Source organism: Culex pipiens, chromosome 3 (assembly GCF_016801865.2).
Source record: "Culex pipiens pallens isolate TS chromosome 3, TS_CPP_V2, whole genome shotgun sequence".
Taxonomy (NCBI): Eukaryota; Metazoa; Arthropoda; class Insecta; order Diptera; family Culicidae; genus Culex; species Culex pipiens.
Window position 1 is genome coordinate 88,616,748 of NC_068939.1, and position 17,852 is coordinate 88,634,599.

Here is a 17,852-nt window from a genome sequence, read left to right on the forward strand (position 1 = left end):
GATTTGCAAAATTCTACAAATTTGTTTCTTGTCTTATTTTGCCCATTTTGATGAGTAAAAGACATATTCAATTTTTCAATTCAATTCGGTTTTATTAGTGAATAATCATGTAACAATCAGTTCATTCGCAGTACATAACAGAGTTTTGGAGTTCCTTTCAGCTGTGTGTTAAATCTCAATCCATTTTGGCACGATTATTGCTTATCACTTAGAGATTACCAAGAGTAAGAAAAAATTTAGAAAAAACTTACTGAAATTGCAAAGGAAAGGGGATAGAAATAGAAAAAGCTTAAACTAGATCACAGTTTTTTTTATCTATTGTAGATGTGCTTAATCATTAGCTCCCCGAGGGCCAGAAATTGCTCCGCCTTGTTACGGCAGGTCCGAAACCGCGTCATCATCTCACCCGCTAGAGCAAAGAACTCCGGCAAGGTGAAGAGATCTTCCCCGGTGACTTCTTGCTGGGCCGCATCGCCGCTACCGGCAGCGACCACGCTGGCGAACGATCGCCCCCATCCAGGAGGGAACGCTGGGTTGTCCGCTGGAACCGTACGCTGTCCAGCTGCAGGAACGGTAGAACTCGTATTCCGCTGAGAAGGGTGGGATGCTGCTGCTTTCTTCTTCCTCTTTTCCTGCTCCTCGAGGTAGGCCTTGCGCGCGACGCATCCGCGGTAATTACCGGTATGGTTGCCGTCACAGTTGGCGCACTTAATGCGCGCCTTGGTTTGCTCTGCCTTGTCCCCCAAGTCCGCCTTGCACGGCAGTGCACACTTCTCCGAGAGGTGTGTTTCACCGCACTTCACGCAGCGGGGCGGGAGGTTGCAGTTCCGCGAGCCGTGGCCGAACTTCTGGCAACGGTGGCATTGTGCTACGTCCATTGGGTTTTTGGAGTAAAACCGCCAGTTTACCCAAAAACCGTCCAACGCCTTAGTCCGACGCAGGTCTTGGATTTTGACGGTGCCGCGGTCGAAGTACAACAGGTACAGAGTGTGCGTACCTGTGACTGTTGTCTTGCGCGAGAGCACTTTTATCTCCCGTGGCGTTATTCCGGCACCCGAGAGGTGTCCCTTCAGGTCGGCGATTGGGCGGTCTTGGTAGCCCTGCAGGACTACCTTAACAGCGGTCTTCTCAACTGGATCGAATGTGTAGAACTTGAAGTTGCTACGCTTCAGTTCTTTCACCACCAGATCGAAATTCTTTTTGGTGAAAGTAATCACTTGAACTTTCGATTTGCCAATTTTCAGACTATATTGGAGGCCTTCCAGCAACTCGTCAACATCGTCCGCCAACGTATCCAAAACAAAAATTGGAGGTGGTCGCCGTTCCTTCGGAGAATTAACTTTTTTTGTCGTACTACCTTTTTTGCGTGCACGTCCATCGTCGTCGTCGTCATCGGTAGTGCTGCTACCGTCGGTGTTGTTGTTGTAGCTTTCCTCGTCACTCAGTCTCGCGAACTTGTTACTGGTGGGAATGTTGGCAGATGTTGATGCGCCACCGGTGGACAGATTGCCGGAAGTACCTGAACGGAGTCTGCTTCTTATAGGGCTGCGATCCTGGACACGGTAATTAGCGTGTAATAGCTCCGGATTGAATCCATCAGCGCACACGCTCCCCTGCGCGATGGCGGACGACGCGGCGGCGTTGTTTTGTTTACCTTTTTGCACTCGGCCGGTAGACGAACTTCGCGGGTTTTTCGAGGCCGCACTCGAACTGCCACGGCCACGGCCGGCCTTCGGCATGCTGGTGAAGCAAACTCGCGGGTAATCACGGTCGATTGCGGCGGAAAATTCGAAAAAACTTTTAGAGCTCTGAGCACTTCACTGCTGCTTGCTCTGGAGGATACACGCAGAATGTAAAAGACATATTAAAAACATCATTTGACTAGTTTTCTGAACTGTTTTTAAAAAGTTTTCAATAAATGATGAAAGATTTTCAAACAAAAAACTTAAAATAAAGATATTTCATAAATTTATCGATGAAACATTTCGCTCTTAGAAGCATTGAAAAGTGAGAAAATTTGCCATCAGAAACATTTGAAAGTAGCGATGACTATTTTTTCCTGATAAGGTTGTTCTAGGAAACACGCCGTGTCGTAGTTCGAAGGGATCGACGCCGCGTGTATATTGGTTAAGTCCTTCCCATAGCATCGTAGCTCGGGAAGCATCGAAAACCAATACCTTATACTAACACAAAGAAAAGAAGCATATAATTCACGCTGGATGAGATGCTGTGGATTCCACGGTCTCATGCAGTGTCGTCAGGAATGGAGCTACAAACTCCATGTCTGAAGAGTCTGCAAATTTAAAGTATTGGACTAACATTCCTACCCTTGTTGATCTGCAGGCTTCTTGGGAGGGCGCCGGTATTGACGAATAGAGTAGGGATCTCCAGGGGTTAAACAGTTAATGGATGATTTGCACCCACTGATCATTGTTGATTCAATATTTAACTTTAAACATCAGCTGATCTGTCAATAACTCATTTGGCAGTCGACCATGCTCAAGCTCATGATGGTAATGATCTTATTTTTATTTTTTTTTATTTTTTTTTTGCTTTTTCTGAAAATGTGAAGACTTCTACTCTGGCATCTAAAGATAAAGCGTCTCAGACTCTGACTCAAGCTCTTCTTAAAAACCCGACTTCACCAACTCCAAATCCGACTCCGACTTCTAAAAATTTAAAGACTCCGACTCCAACTTGTCTGAATTCGCCGACTCCGACTCTGACTTCAACACCGACGCAGCAGCCAAATTAAATTTCATAACGACGCTGTCATGTTATCTTGTCGCACGTTGTTTTTTGACGTTCCGAGAAAAAAACGCGTTTTGATTAAGGGGTTTCATGCATGAGAATCGGCAAAACATGCAAAGGTTGGTTTGAGCACACACACAAACTTTTTTAAATCTGGTTTTCAGTTCATTAAAATATACATTTCATCAGCTTTTCAAAAAAAAAATTTTCAAAGGTGGGCAAACATGGGCACTAATTATAAAAAATGAAAAACTGCGACTATTTTCAAAAAAGTTACCTAAAATGGCTATAACTTGAAAACGGTGCACTTTATCAAAAATTCACTACAGTACATTTTGATTGCAAATTCGATTTTACATCGAAAAATTAAGTTGAAAAATGTTTGCCACCAATATTTCGATTTTTTGAAAGAATCTGTATTGATTAAAAAAATTATAACTCGGTCAAAGATTTTTTGCCCATTCTGGAAATTTCTGAAAAGTTGGCATTGGATGTAGTCTAAAACATATAAAAAAATAATAAAATTAAAAATAGTGTTTTTTTGCAAATCAAGTTTTAGTGACAAAAAGTTAAATAAAAAATCACCAAAAAAATTTACCGTGTATCATTTTTTTTTCAGTGTAGTCAATATCCATACCTACAACTTTGCCGAAGACACCAAATCTATCAAAAAATTCCTTCAAAAGATACATTTTTTTGAATTTTCACATATCATTTTTGTATGGACAGGTGCCAAATTTGTATGGAAAATTATATGAACGAACTAATGATGCAAAATGGCTTCTTTGTGCATACCGAAGGCACCAACAAAGTTTCAGCCGGGTCAAAAAAATACAAAAAAAATCGAATGACCGAAATCTCAGAGAATTGCTTATGATCTTTTAAGAGGATTTAAGAAATTTTCTGTAATATAAAATTTTGTGATTTTCTACACGTATGTAACCCCATAAACAAAAAAAAAATCACGTAATGTAAACAATAACAAACACGTTTTGTTTGGTTGACCATTCTGTGCATTGTCCCGAAGTTTGATAGAATTTGGTTGCTGGAGTCCAGAGTTATAATTACAAATATGTTTATGGTAGTCGGGCATGTACGTGTGTCAAACGCGTTCTGACCTGGAATCCCTTGGCCCAGTTGTCACACTTACAGTAATTTTCAGGGTGTGTCAAGATAGCACGCCAAGAATGAAACTTTTTTTTTATATAAAAGAGTGACAACAATGTACGGAGTTTTTTGTTTGGTTTTTATTGAATATCTCAGGATTGCAATATATTTTTTATGTGACGGTCAAAAAGTGAGGCATTGTGATATGCACAGAAGTGGCCCCAAAATGCACGTGCGACAAGATAGCACGACAGTGACGATATGCGCTTACGAGTTATGGCCATATCAACAATCACAATCAAATTTTACTTATGGCCTATCTACAATCACTTAGCTTAGAAAATTTCACTTAGCTTAGGAATTTGAATCAATGGAAATGAATCTGAGTTTCTACAATGGAAAAGTAATCAAATTAGAAACTGACGTTTGGTTTGGAAAATTTCAAAATCTACGGTAAGTTGACGTTTCCATATCAAAGGTAAACAAACAACTGCATAGCAACGTATATCAGCCCAGCAAGTTTTTTAAGTTGATTGTGGATGACGAACGTAAGTTGCAGACTTTCCTAAGTAACTACTTTACTTAGATGTTCTAAGCTAAGTGATTGTAGATAGGCCATTAGCGTATGAATCTGATCTTCTACAATGGAGTAAGTAAATCACGGTGAGTTGTCGTTTCTATATCAAGTGTAAACAAACAACTGCATAGCAACGTATATCAACCCAGCAAATTTGCTAATTTGATCGCAAATGACAGCCGTAAGTTGCGTACATTCTCTAAACAACTTATCTATTCTTAGCAACCTAAATAACTCTTCACCGTTAGGTGATTGTAGATGGAACATTGTGCAATGTTGGAAGCTGTAAGAATTGCATTCAACTTGGATTTTCAGTTTGAAACATCTTCAATAATAGTATAAAAATTAAATGGCAACATAAATTATATTAATAAAAAAGTATTTAATAGCTTGCTAGGGAAAAAAGTAAGCAATAGACATATTTCAATCAACTTCCCAAAAGTAATTTTATGCAAATCTTTATTTCACGCTCCAGGCCAGATCGCGTCATTTAAAAGCCAATTTTGAACCATAAACTTAATGGCCAATCAATCGCATCTGCGCAAAATCCGCACACGTTTGCAGCAAAACACCTGCTGCTAAAATAATGGTGCGGGGAGGGGGAGTCCGGTAACAATCGCAAATCCGTCACGGTTTTCGGTGGTGCCTGTCAGATATGTCCGATTGGGTTCAAATGCCCCGGAGGGGCCACACGCAGCAGCGCAATCTGGGCGCGGCGGCGTCAACCAGCGACGATGACAGCCCGGGTGACGTCCGTCGACGAGTGAAAGCCCATTTTTGGACGGAGCAAGGCAGGAAGGAAGCGATGAGAGTTGCAAAATTATCATCGATCATCGCCGCCCGAATGGAACGGTTTGGAGGAGACCACATTTGGGGAGACCCCGTGGCGTATGATTTATTTCAATAACCACAATCGATTATGACAATTGATTGAGCAATCGAACAAAAGTGGACATAACGGGATTGACGTTGTTGACGCAACTGGAGTTCAGGGGTGGCATTTTGACAAGCCTGTTCCCTGGAGAAAAAAACAAGCTTTTTTTTCAACCTGAACAAGAATTCCTCATCCATTTCCTTCAAATTCCATTTCAAAATTCCCATCACGTACAACAGTATCAGTGATAAAAATTCATAACATTTCTAAATATTTAACATTCTCCAAATCGCATTCTTCTCCAACTGCACGAGAAAAACCACGAGTCACGAACGGAATGAATTAATTAAAGGTTGCTTATTGAATTAAATCGTTCACTTTTTTTCTCCTCCACCGCACTGCCAGCAACAGCTCGCAATCCACGTTTTGCAGGTCATTTTTCACTTTCGTTCAAAGGAAATGCAACAAAAAGCTGTCTCTAAGTCTGCTGTCTGTCTTTGAAAGAGAGGCGGTTGCTGGAGCAAAAGTGCAAACATCATCGGAAACTAAACCACTCTTTGCAATGTGCTGCTTTTAAAACCGCAAGCTCGAGACAAACGAGAGTAAAAACGCATCTCGACGAGTTGAGGTTTAGAGAGAGAGAGAGAGAGAAAAGAAGGCGGGAAAAGATGCTGCAATCGTTTAGCAGTTTTCATTCACGACGAGTGGCGTGTATGTTGCAGGTTTCTTCGACGAATTCCGCTGATGAAACTGAAATCAAGATGTGCAAAAAAAGTTGATCCGTTGCAGATCGTGTTGATAGAGGAAATTTTAAAGATCTGCCAGAAATAGAAAAAGAAAAAAACTAAAAAGTGTAGCCAATGTTTTATATTTGTTTTTTTTTTTGTAATTTGTTGTTTTATTGGTTACGATAGCCTGTTAGTATAAACTGTGCACCAGGTCAAGGATTTTTTTTTAATTATACTCAAACATAAACTCTTGAAGTTCGTGGAAAAGACGGACGTTTTTCAAGGTGGGTAATTCTCCGCCAACTCACACAGCACGCTCTTCGATTTACGTCAAACTTTGTCCTAAGAGTCCTAACTTTTGTCCCTAATCACGAATCCCAGGTTCATTTTTTGATGTCTCGTGACGAGGGGCGGTACTACCCATTTTATTTTTGAACTGTGAAAAAAGAGGTGTTTTTAAATCATTTGAGCAGTTCTCTAGGATTTCGGTCATTCGATTTTTTTTGTATTTTTTAATCCGACTGAAACTTTTTTGGTGCCTTCGGTATGCCCAAAGAAGCCATTTTGCATCATTAGTTTGTCCATATAATTTTCCATACAAATTCGGCAGCTGTCCATACAAAAATGATGTATGAAAATTCAAAAATCTGTATCTTTTGAAGGAATTTTTTGATCGATTTGGTGTCTTCGGCAAAGTTGTAGGTATGGATACGGACTACACTGGAAAAAAATAATACACGGTAAAAAAAATTTGGTGATTTTTTTATTTAACTTTTTATCACTAAAACTTGATTTACAAAAAAACACTATTTTTAATTTTTTTTATTTTTTGATATGTTTTAGAAGGCATAAAATGCCAACTTTTCAGAAATTTCCAGGTTGTGCAAAAAATCACTGACCGAGTTATGAATTTTTTAATCAATACTGATTTTTTCAAAAAATCGAAATTTTGGTCGTAAAAATTTTTCAACTTCATTTTTCGATGTAAAATCAAATTTGCAATCAAAAAGTACTTTACTGAAATTTTGATAAAGTGCACCGTTTTCAAGTTATAGCCATATTTAAGTGACTTTTTTGAAAATAGTCGCAGTTTTTCATTTTTTTAAATTAGTGCACATGTTTGCCCAGTTTTGAAAAAAATATTTTTGAAAAGCTGAGAAAATTCTCTATATTTTGCTTATTAGGACTTTGTTGATACGACCTTTAGTTGCTGAGATATTGCAATGCAAAGGTTTAAAAACAGGAAAATTGATGTTTTCTAAGTTTCACCCAAACAACCCACCATTTTCTATCGTCAATATCTCAGCAACTAATGGTCCGATTTTCAATGTTAATATATGAAACATTTGTGAAATTTTCCGATCTCTTCGAAAAAAATATTTTTGGAATTTTCAAATCAAGACTAACATTTTACAAAGGCCAAACATTCAATATTACGCCCTTTTAAAATGTTTGTCTTGATTTGAAAATTCCAAAAATATTTTTTTCGAAAAGATCGGAAAATTTCACAATTGTTTCATATATTAACATTGAAAATCGGACCATTAGTTGCTGAGATATTGACGATAGAAAATGGTGGGTTGTTTGGGTGAAACTTAGAAAACATCAATTTTCCTGTTTTTAAACCTTTGCATTGCAATATCTCAGCAACTAAAGGTCGTATCAACATAGTCCGAATAAGCAAAATATAGAGAATTTTCTCAGCTTTTCAAAAATATTTTTTTCAAAACTGGGCAAACATGTGCACTAATTTAAAAAAATGAAAAACTGCGACTATTTTCAAAAAAGTCACTTAAATATGGCTATAACTTGAAAACGGTGCACTTTATCAAAATTTTAGTAAAGTACTTTTTGATTGCAAATTTGATTTTACATCGAAAAATGAAGTTGAAAAATTTTTACGACCAAAATTTCGATTTTTTGAAAAAATCAGTATTGATTAAAAAATTCATAACTCGGTCAGTGATTTTTTGCACAACCTGGAAATTTCTGAAAAGTTGGCATTTTATGTCTTCTAAAACATATCAAAAAATAAAAAAAATTAAAAATAGTGTTTTTTTGTAAATCAAGTTTTAGTGATAAAAAGTTAAATAAAAAAATCACCAAATTTTTTTTTACCGTGTATTATTTTTTCCAGTGTAGTCCGTATCCATACCTACAACTTTGCCGAAGACACCAAATCGATCAAAAAATTCCTTCAAAAGATACAGATTTTTGAATTTTCATACATCATTTTTGTATGGACAGCTGCCGAATTTGTATGGAAAATTATATGGACAAACTAATGATGCAAAATGGCTTCTTTGGGCATACCGAAGGCACCAAAAAAGTTTCAGCCGGATTAAAAAATACAAAAATTAAAATTGAAGAAAAAAGACCGATTTCGTAGAGAATTGCTCATTTGCAGAATGAAATGGTGATGAGATAGAAATTTGGTGTCAAAGGGACTTTTATGTAAAATTACATTGACCGAGAAGGGCCTTTGTCATTTAGAAGAAAATTGTGTATTTTCTAACTTTGCAGGGTATTTTTTTAGAGTGTATCAATGTTCTACAAAGTTGTAGAGCAGACAATTTTTTTTTTAAATTTAAGCACAAGGGGTTTGCTTATAGCACCACAAGCTATCGCTATTTTACGAAAAAAAAGTTTTGAAAAAGTAACTTTTTGCTTTTCTCTTTGTTTCGTAGTCCGTGTCTGCCGCGGGTGAACGGCCATGATCAACGACGACCAACTTTTTCAAAACTTTTATTTCGTAAAATGAACAAACTCCTTGTTGTACATGTCAAAATTTTTGTAATTGTCTCCTCTACAACTTTGTAGAACATTGTTACACTCTAAAAAATAACCCTGCAAAATTAGAAAAAAACACGAAATTTTAAAAAGAAAAAAATTGTTCTAAATGAAAAAATGACCCTTCTCGGTCAATGTAGATTCGTAAAGTACATTAAATTTCCCATAAAATGAAATGTTCTAAAAAAATTTACAAGTAACGGAAAATGGGAGAATTTTTAAAACTTTTTTAATGTTTATTTCGATGAAAAATACGTTTTTGGAATTCTGAGTACGCCATCAAATCGGGCGTCAATTTTTTCTTAAAAGTCCCTTTGACACCAAATTGCAATCTCATCACCGTTTAAGGATGTATATTATAGAAAAACACCTTTTTTCGCATGTTCAAAATCGTACCTTTTGCTCGCTCGATCGAGCGGGAGGTCGACCTTAACGCAAGCTGGATCAACGATTTGGATCGCTCGGAGAAAATCGACGACGCCATCGACAAGTTCACCGCCATCCTGAAAGCTGCTGAGGAATCCGCTGTCCCTTCGCGTAGGAGACATTCCCGACGAGCTGAAGCTGCTAATCCGGCTGAGGAACGTACGGCGTAGGCAGTTCATCCGGAGACGTGACCCGCTCATCGGAGCGGTGGTGACCCACCTGAACAACGTCATCAGCACCAAAAGCGCCGAACACCGCTACAAAAATTTCGGCTCCTTACTAAGGACGCTGGACAACGGCAGCAACAAGTTCTGGAAGCTTACCCGCAACCTCCGGAACACGGTCAAGTACAGTCCCCCGCTGAACGTCAACGGAGACCTCGTAGCGAGCCCTTCAGCGAAAGCCGAAGCGCTCGCTAGTGCATTCGCCGCTGCCCACAACAACGAGCAACCAGGTGATCCCGAAACATCGGCTGCTGTGGAGAACGCGCTTGGCCACATCCGAGCGACAACTCCTCCCGTGCCTCCGGCCGCCCTTGTCAAGCCGAAAGAGGTCAAGGCGATCATCCGCACGCTCAAAAACCGGAAGTCTCCCGGGCAAGACGGAATCCGGAATACGTGCCTCAAGCAGCTGCCAAGAAAAGGGTTGGTCGTCCTGACCAAAATCTTCAACGCTTGCCTGGCCTTGGGCTACTTTCCGGCCGGCTGGAAACACGCGAACGTGATCGCCATCCCAAAGGCGAACAAGGACATAACCAATCCAGGTAACTACCGCCCGATCAGCCTTTTGAGCAGCCTGAGCAAACTCCTGGAACGGGTGATCCTCGCCCGGATAAACCGTCACCTGGAGACGGAGCAACTCATCCCACACGAGCAGTTCGGCTTCAAGCCGGGGCACTCAACGGTGCACCAACTCGCCCGTATCTCGGAGATGGTGAAGCGCGGTTTCCTGGCGGGGAAGTCGACCGGCATGATCCTTCTCGACGTCGAAAAGGCCTACGACTCCGTGTGGCAGGACGCCGTGGTCTACAAGCTCTTCCGCTCGAACCTCCAGCCGTTCCTGGTCAAGATCGTCGAGTCGTTCCTGACAAATCGGTCGTTTACGGTGACGGTAAATGGCGAGCGTTCCTCCGTCCACAACATCCCCTTCGGCGTGCTCCAAGGATCAGTGCTGAGCCCGACTCTCTACAACATCCTCACCTCCGACGTGCCGATGATCGATGGAGTGTCGTACGCATTCTTTGCGGATGACACTGCATACTTGGCATCGGACAAGGACCCGAAGATCGTCGTCACCCACCTCCAAGCAGCACAGAACAACCTCGAGGAGTTTCAGCGGAAGTGGCGCATCAAGCTGAACGCTGGGAAAACCCAGTCCATCTTCTTCACCAGGAGGCGTGCTGCTCGGCACCTTCCCCGCAGATCGATCAGCGTCAACGGCCAGCCTGCAACGTGGGACGACGAAGTCACGTACCTGGGAGTGGTGCATGACAAGAAGCTAAAGTACGACAAGCACGTGAACTACATCATCGGGAAGGTGGATCGGTCCACCAAAGCGCTCTACTCCCTGCTGAATCGGCGGTCGAAGCTGAGCATCAAGAACAAGTCGCTGGTGGTCAAGTGCATCATCCGTCCAATGCTGACCTACGCTGCTGCGGTCTGGGGCAACTGCGCCAAATCGCACCGTAAGCGACTCCAGGTGAAGCAGAATAAGCTGCTCAAGATGGTGCACAACCTGGACCCGTGGTAGCCGACCGACGATCTACACAAGCTGGCCGGCGTCGACACCGTCGACGCAAGCATCGAAAGGGCAACGAGAACCTTTGAACTTCGTGTGGGATGTCAACGAATCCGCTCATCGAAGCACTCCTCCGCCAACAACTGTGATATTAGTCTTTAAGCCAAACATAGATCTAGGGTTTTTTCTCAAAAATTATTTTCCCTAAAAGAACACTCAGTTAGCAAAATCTAAACGTAGAAATATGTATCCTCCCTGCAAAGGCTTATGAATTGATCTCAGTTGAAAGGTTCTCCAAATCTCTGAATTGCAAATGTAACATCCTGGAGCAGAACAGTTAAATTCTAATAAAAACACAATTGAATTGAATTGAAAATCGTACCGCCCCTCCGTCACGAGATATCAAAAATCGGATCTCGGATTCGTGATCAGGGACAAAAGTTACCCCTTAGGAAAAAGTTTCATGCAAATCGAAGAGGGGTCGGGGCAACTGCTGTGAGAGTTGGCGGAGAATTACCCATTTTTTTAGAAAACATATTACAAACTAACTAGTAGTAATGTTAAACTAAGACCAACTTTTTTTTTATCAAATAAATTACTGCGTGACATAGAATTTTAACGAAAGTTACCGAATGTTGGGCACGGCCCAACAATTAAACAAATCAATTAAGTGAAATATAATATTGCAAGCCAGGCCACCCAACGGTTGCAGAGTTGCAGAGTTTCCAAATTTTATTCCATTTTAATTTTGAATAAAACAGGTTATGAGAATTCAAATAAACACATCCAGATGCAACCGGATTATGTACCAAATTTTCAAATGTATCGATTATGCGGGAAATTCTTTTTTATACTATCGTTACCTTTTTTAATTATGATAACATTTAACTGACCTTGGAAAGTTTGATAAATCGCTCTTAAATTGAGATTAGAAGCAAAAATTCCAAAAATCTTTCTAAAAAACTGAGATATTTTCTTGGAGGTAAATATTTAAACAGAAATGCAATCAACTGAAATAATATTATATTAAATTATATTTGGCTAATATTCATTTTTAAGGCACACTAGTACCAAAGCGCACTGTAAATATGTAATTCGGGGTCTTTAATATACTAGTTGTTGTGGGTCTCGTGGCGCAGGGGTAGCGGCTTCGGCTGCCGATCCCGATGATGCTATGAGACGCGGGTTCGATTCCCGCCTTATCCACTGAGCTTCTATCGGATGGTGAAGTAAAACGTCGGTCCCGGTTTCTCCTGTCTCGTCAGAGGCGCTGGAGCAGAAATCCCACGTTAGAGGAAGGCCATGCCCCGGGGGGCGTAGTGCCAATAGTTTCGTTTATACTAGTTGTTCCAATGCTCTCTGGTGATACCTCCGTTTAGTTACTTTTATAGCCTGAAAGTCATTTTACTTAAATCGTGCATTTATCATTATTTTTCGAAACGGAAAATGTTGACAACTTCCTTAATTTTGTTTGTTTATGTGGTTTGTCGCAGAACTTCCACCATAATTAACTTTTAATCAATCATTTTCAAATCTAAACCCTTTAACAACTGTATCAATGGCACCTAAGCAAACTTGAATTAGCAAATTAAAACTCAATTAAATCATTAACATTTCCCCCCTTTTTTTCTCTCTGCTCTCTTTTCCAGGTGAGTGTTGAAAGGCAGTGCACTTCTTCTTTCTCCAAACGACACCGCAACGCGACATGAAGTGAAAAACCAATTAACGGTGATATGCGCAACACCGCCACTCCACAATCCAATCGCCACCCAATCAAGCAATCACCAATGGTGGCAGGGGGGTTAAACTATTGCCATTTCTTTGAAGAAGTTAGTTGAATGGTTGCGCCTGCACTCACACAGCACCACACGCAAGTGACAACCTGTTTCACCTGTCCTTTCCGATCTAGATCTCTCGAGCCGCCGCATGTTCGTGCCCATGTAACTCTCGGGCAGTGTAATTATGCAATTGGCAGTTGGCAGGTAAAATATTGCTGAAATTAATTAACCGATGCAAATTTCCAATCCACGCGAGTAGTTCCCTGCCGCGCAGGTTGTCGTCGTCGGCGCGTGGTACACTATTGGACTTTTTTTTGCTATTGCTTCAGCAGCACCTGGCCAACCCAATCCATTGAAGAAAAGGGTTATCCGAGTCCCTTTAGTTGTACGTGTCCTCACTGTAACATAGTGCAAAAGTCGGTGCGAAAATTCGTAGCGAAAATTTCTTTATTGCCTCTGGCTATTTTCCCATTGAAGTCACTCCTAATCTTAATTAACTGTTGGAACTTGATGGTTTGACAGCTATTGCATGACCCTTTTTGACAGAATGGCAAACTTGAGCCGATGAGTTCAAAAAATACCATATATAAATAGTTGAACGCAATGATACTCGTACGAACATTTAAAAGAAAGTTCAGTTTACTTTATTCAATGAAACTTTATAAAAATGTTAAATTCACTCATTTGGGGCGGAACTGGACACACGGGAAAAGTTGTTTTAGCTTTGTTGTTGTTACTGTACAATATTTTGATATTTTGCCTTCCTCACTGAGGTAAGGCTATAATCCTGCTCTAAAAATGAACATTGTATAAACACGTCGTAGACCCACCTTCATGTATACATATCGACTCAGAATCGAAAACTGAACAAATGTCTGTGTGTATGTGTGTGTGTATGTGTGTGTGTATGTGTGTGTGTATGTATGTATGTGACCAACAAACTAGCTCATGTATCTCGGCACTGGCTGAACCGATTTGACCCGAACCTGTTGCATTCGACTTGGTTTAGGGTCCCATAGATCGAGTTTTATACAGATTGAAGTTTCGATAAGTAGTTCAAAAGTTATGTATAAAAATGTGTTTTCACATATATCCGGATCTCACTTAAATGTATGTAAACTATGTCCGGGTCCATCATCCGACCCATCGTTGGTTAGGTTATCAAGAGACCGTTCCAACGAGTCCAAAACATTGAAGATCTGGCAACCCTGTCTCGAGATATGGCCACTTAAGTGACATTTATGAGGAAGGCTCCAACCACATAGGTGGGTTAAGTTAGTTTTTTATTAGTTAGTGCTGAGATTTCCAAAAAAGTGTCCACGTGGTTTATGGATAGCCTCTATCCGTTGAGGTACATAATCCGAGTTGGATAAATACCACGAGTGCAGAAATAAATCAAGTTTTGCAACGTGTTGAATACAACATTTTTGCAATTTCAGAAAACGTCAGCACTCAAATGGAAAAGTATTATTTAGTATAGTGACTAACTTCTATAACTTCTAAAAATAGTAGAAAACAACTTTTTGAGGTACTTTGAAAACTCCTCTACCAAGCTTAGTATGGTACCATATCACACTGTTTGTATTTAATACGTGGGTAATTCTCCGCCAACTCACACAGCAGTTGCCCCGACCCCTTTCGGTTTGCGTAGAACTTTGTCCTAAGGGGTAACTCCGTTTTTGATATCTCGTGATGGAGGGGCGGTACGATCCCTTTCATTTTTGAACATGCGAAAAAAGGAGGTGTTTTCAATAATTTGCAGCCTGGAACGGTGATGAGATAAAAAATTGGTGTCAAACGGACTTTTATGTAAAATTAGACGCCCGATTTGATGGCGTACTCAGAATTCCGAAAAAACGTATTTTTCATTGAAAAAAAAACACTTAAAAAATTTTAAAAACATTGCCATTTTCCGTTACTTAACTGTAAATTTTTTTGGAACATGTGATTTTATGGGAAATTTAATGAACTTATCGAATCTACATTTAGCTAGAAGGGTATTTTTCGTGTTTCTTTCTTTGCATGATTATTTTTAACTGTAAAATAATGTTCTACATAGTTGTAGAGCAGACAATCAGAAAAAAATTATTTATAAACATAAGGGGTTTGCTTATAAATATCACGAGTTTTAGCAATTTTAACGAAAAAAAAATTGAAAAAGTTACATTTTGCGTTTCTCTTTGTTTCGTCGTCCGTGTCTGTCGCGAGTGACGATGAACGGTCATGATCGACGACGACCAACATTTTCAAAACTTTTTTTTCGTAAAATCGCGATAACTCGTGATGTTTAAGCAAACCCCTTATGTTTATAAATCATTTTTTTGTAATTGTCTGCTTTACAACTATGTAGAGCAGCGATTCTCAACCTTCTTCTAGGCCGGTACCCCCTACCATGTAAATCAAGTAGGCCCGGTACCCCCGTTGAGAATCGTTGATGTAGAGCATTATTACACACTTAAAAAGATCCATGAAAAGTTAGAAAAAACACGAAATTTTTAAATGAAATTTTTTGTACTAAATGAAAAAATGACCCATCTGGGTCAATGTAGATTCGAAAAGTACATTAAATTTCCCATAAAATGGCATGTTCCATAAATTTTTACAGTCGAGTAACAGAAAATGGGAGAATTTTTAAAGATTGTTTAGTGTTTTTTTCGATGAAAAATACGTTTTTTCGGAATTCTGAGAACGCCATTAAATCGGGTGCCTAATTTAATATAAAAGTCCGTTTGACACCAAATTTCTATCTCATCACCGTTTCAGGCTGCAAATTATTGAAAAATTAAAGGGTTCGTACCGCCCCTCCGTCACGAGATATCAAAAAACGGACCTCGGATTCGTGATTAGGGACAAAAGTTACCCCTTGGGACAAAGTTTCACGCAAATCGAAAAGGGGTCGGGGCAACTTTTCCCGATTTCGTGTGAGTTGGTAGAGAATTACCCATGCATTTTTCATTTTGCAAAAACCTTGTCAACATATCTGGAGTTTTTTTGAAGGGCCAATAAACCAAATTTTCAATTTTTGCTTTTTGGGTGTTATTTAATACCCCTGACTCAAGGCGGTTTCAAAAACACCCAAAAAGCATAAACTGGAAATTTGGTTTATAGGACCTTTCAAAAAAAACTCCAGATATGAATATTACCCCAGTTCATGATCTATGTCCCTCCGGTTTATGGAATATGTGCACATTTCACACTGCGCTGATATTCTTCAGGCCTAATAAATAATCGGAGGATAATCAATTTTGTCAAGCTAGGCGCAATCGTTGTCGTGTAAGATTAACTACTTCGAATTGGATCTCAAAACTAAAAGGTAAACTTTTTTTCTTTTTTTTATTAAGCTGTTGCAAAAATATTCAAATTAGGTAATACTTCCCTTCACAAAACATCAACAATCATGTAAAATTAAAAAAAAATAATTTCTAAAACCTTTTTCTTGACATGCTTGTTATTTCCCCAGAATAAAGGTCACTTTAAGGATTTTGATATCTGCATTATTATTACAGTCGACTCTATTGTTGTCGATCTTCTCGATCTCAATATTGCTCTATCTATCGATGGTTTCTTTATTCCTATCAAACTGCATACATTGGTTTTCTTCTTGTCTCGATATTCTTCCAAGCTCGATAAATCCTTTCCTCAATGGTTCCTTGGATTTCATTTGCTCCGGTTGTCAATATTTTATCTTACTTATGGCCAGTGGCCACACAGACAAAAAAATCGATTCCGGTAATCGAGAATTGTGTTTATGAATTTGAGAACAACGAAGGAATTTATTCATAAGTATGGTGCATTTGTACTACAAACGTGAATATGTTCCTTCGTGGTTCTAATATTCATAAACACAATTCACGATTTAGCGAATTGTTGTTCGTGAGTTTGAGAACGACGAAGAAACTCTTGAGTATTATGAAATTCTTATGAAATCCTTGAAATATGGTGTCTTCGTGAAAGTTTTTCCAAATTTAATGAAGGTTTTACATCTGAGAAATGCTAAGAATCGGATAACTATAGTGCCCTCCACAGGTAAAAAAGTGATTAGAGAGAGGGGTTCCCGTGGTCAGAATGAGCTCACATTTGGAATTTAGCCGAGTGATGATCGATCTATTTTTGATTTCAAGGGGTAGCCCCTAGGATGCCCGGATTTAGACCACCCTAATGAGTATGGTGCATTTGCACTATATACGTGAATTTATTCCTTATTCGTTCTCAAATACATGAACACAATTGACGATTTCAGGATTTGACTTTTTTCTGTGTAGCAGAGACATTTTTTTCTTTCGAAACAAAGCTTTCTAGGGAGTTTGACATTCATGTATTTTTGTTCACTGGACATTACCACGATTCTGTATCTATAATGCTCTTTTGATTGGAGTTCAATCAAAATCTGGGTTTCCTTTAAAAATATGAATTTGAATTTGATTTTTATATAGTTTTAGTTGATGCAATTTTTATTTGACAATAATGAGAAATGTTTATTAAAAATGTTATTTTTCAAACTTATTATATTTAAATTTGACCCTCTAGTCAAAAACTTTGGCCACCTTTGCACAGCAAAAAATCCGATGGTAAAATCGCATGCAAAAGCATGCACATCACCTTCGTCAAAATAAACACTTAATATTACACACTGCATGTACACTTTTAGCAAACACAAAAAAAAAGTTGCAACCGACGGGATTTAAACCCAGCACCAACAGTAAGGACTGGCGCCTTAGCCCACTCGGCCATAAGGATAAACGCATATATGAACTTGACATTTCGGACAAGTAGGTTTCCCATACTGATGGGCTACATATTTCAGGGTGTAAAATCACATAAAATTGCATAGAATAATGCAATATTTATTTTACACCCAGGTCTTTTACACGCAGCTGGATTACTACTTTTTTAGCTGTGTGGTTTAAGCCCACTGCAGCATTATAACGATCCTAATTTCCACCAGGTGGAAAGGTTTGGCAGTTTGGTGCGCTGTTCCGCCAGGATTGCCAATGGCGCTATTCATCGTCGACTGTAACGAAACTACATCAACGTCTAGCCCCAACAGAAATCCCCTGTCGAGCAGAAATTCACTGTCAATGTTG

The 17,852-nt window shown here is 39.5% G+C and overlaps 2 protein-coding genes across 4 annotated transcripts in view; both read left to right on the plus strand.

Moving 5' to 3' along the window:
* The window catches only part of LOC120429807 (uncharacterized), a 767,258-nt gene that overhangs the window by 564,104 nt on the left and 185,302 nt on the right, over positions 1–17,852 (plus strand). Inside the window, exon 1 of one of the 3 annotated variants that reach the window (XM_052710927.1) lies at positions 12,662–12,972. The exons of the other annotated variants lie outside the window; for them this stretch is intronic. Coding sequence (XP_052566887.1) covers positions 12,829–12,972 — 144 coding nt within the window. The 5' untranslated portion in view covers positions 12,662–12,828. Of the gene's footprint in view, positions 1–12,661; positions 12,973–17,852 lie in introns of those variants that run through there. 3 annotated transcript variants of the gene reach the window in all.
* The window catches only part of LOC120431867 (coatomer subunit epsilon-like), a 379,780-nt gene continuing 375,410 nt past the window's right edge, over positions 13,483–17,852 (plus strand). The window contains exon 1 of the mRNA XM_052710931.1: positions 13,483–13,492. The gene's annotated coding sequence lies outside the window, so the exon portion shown is untranslated. The remainder of the gene's footprint in view (positions 13,493–17,852) is intronic.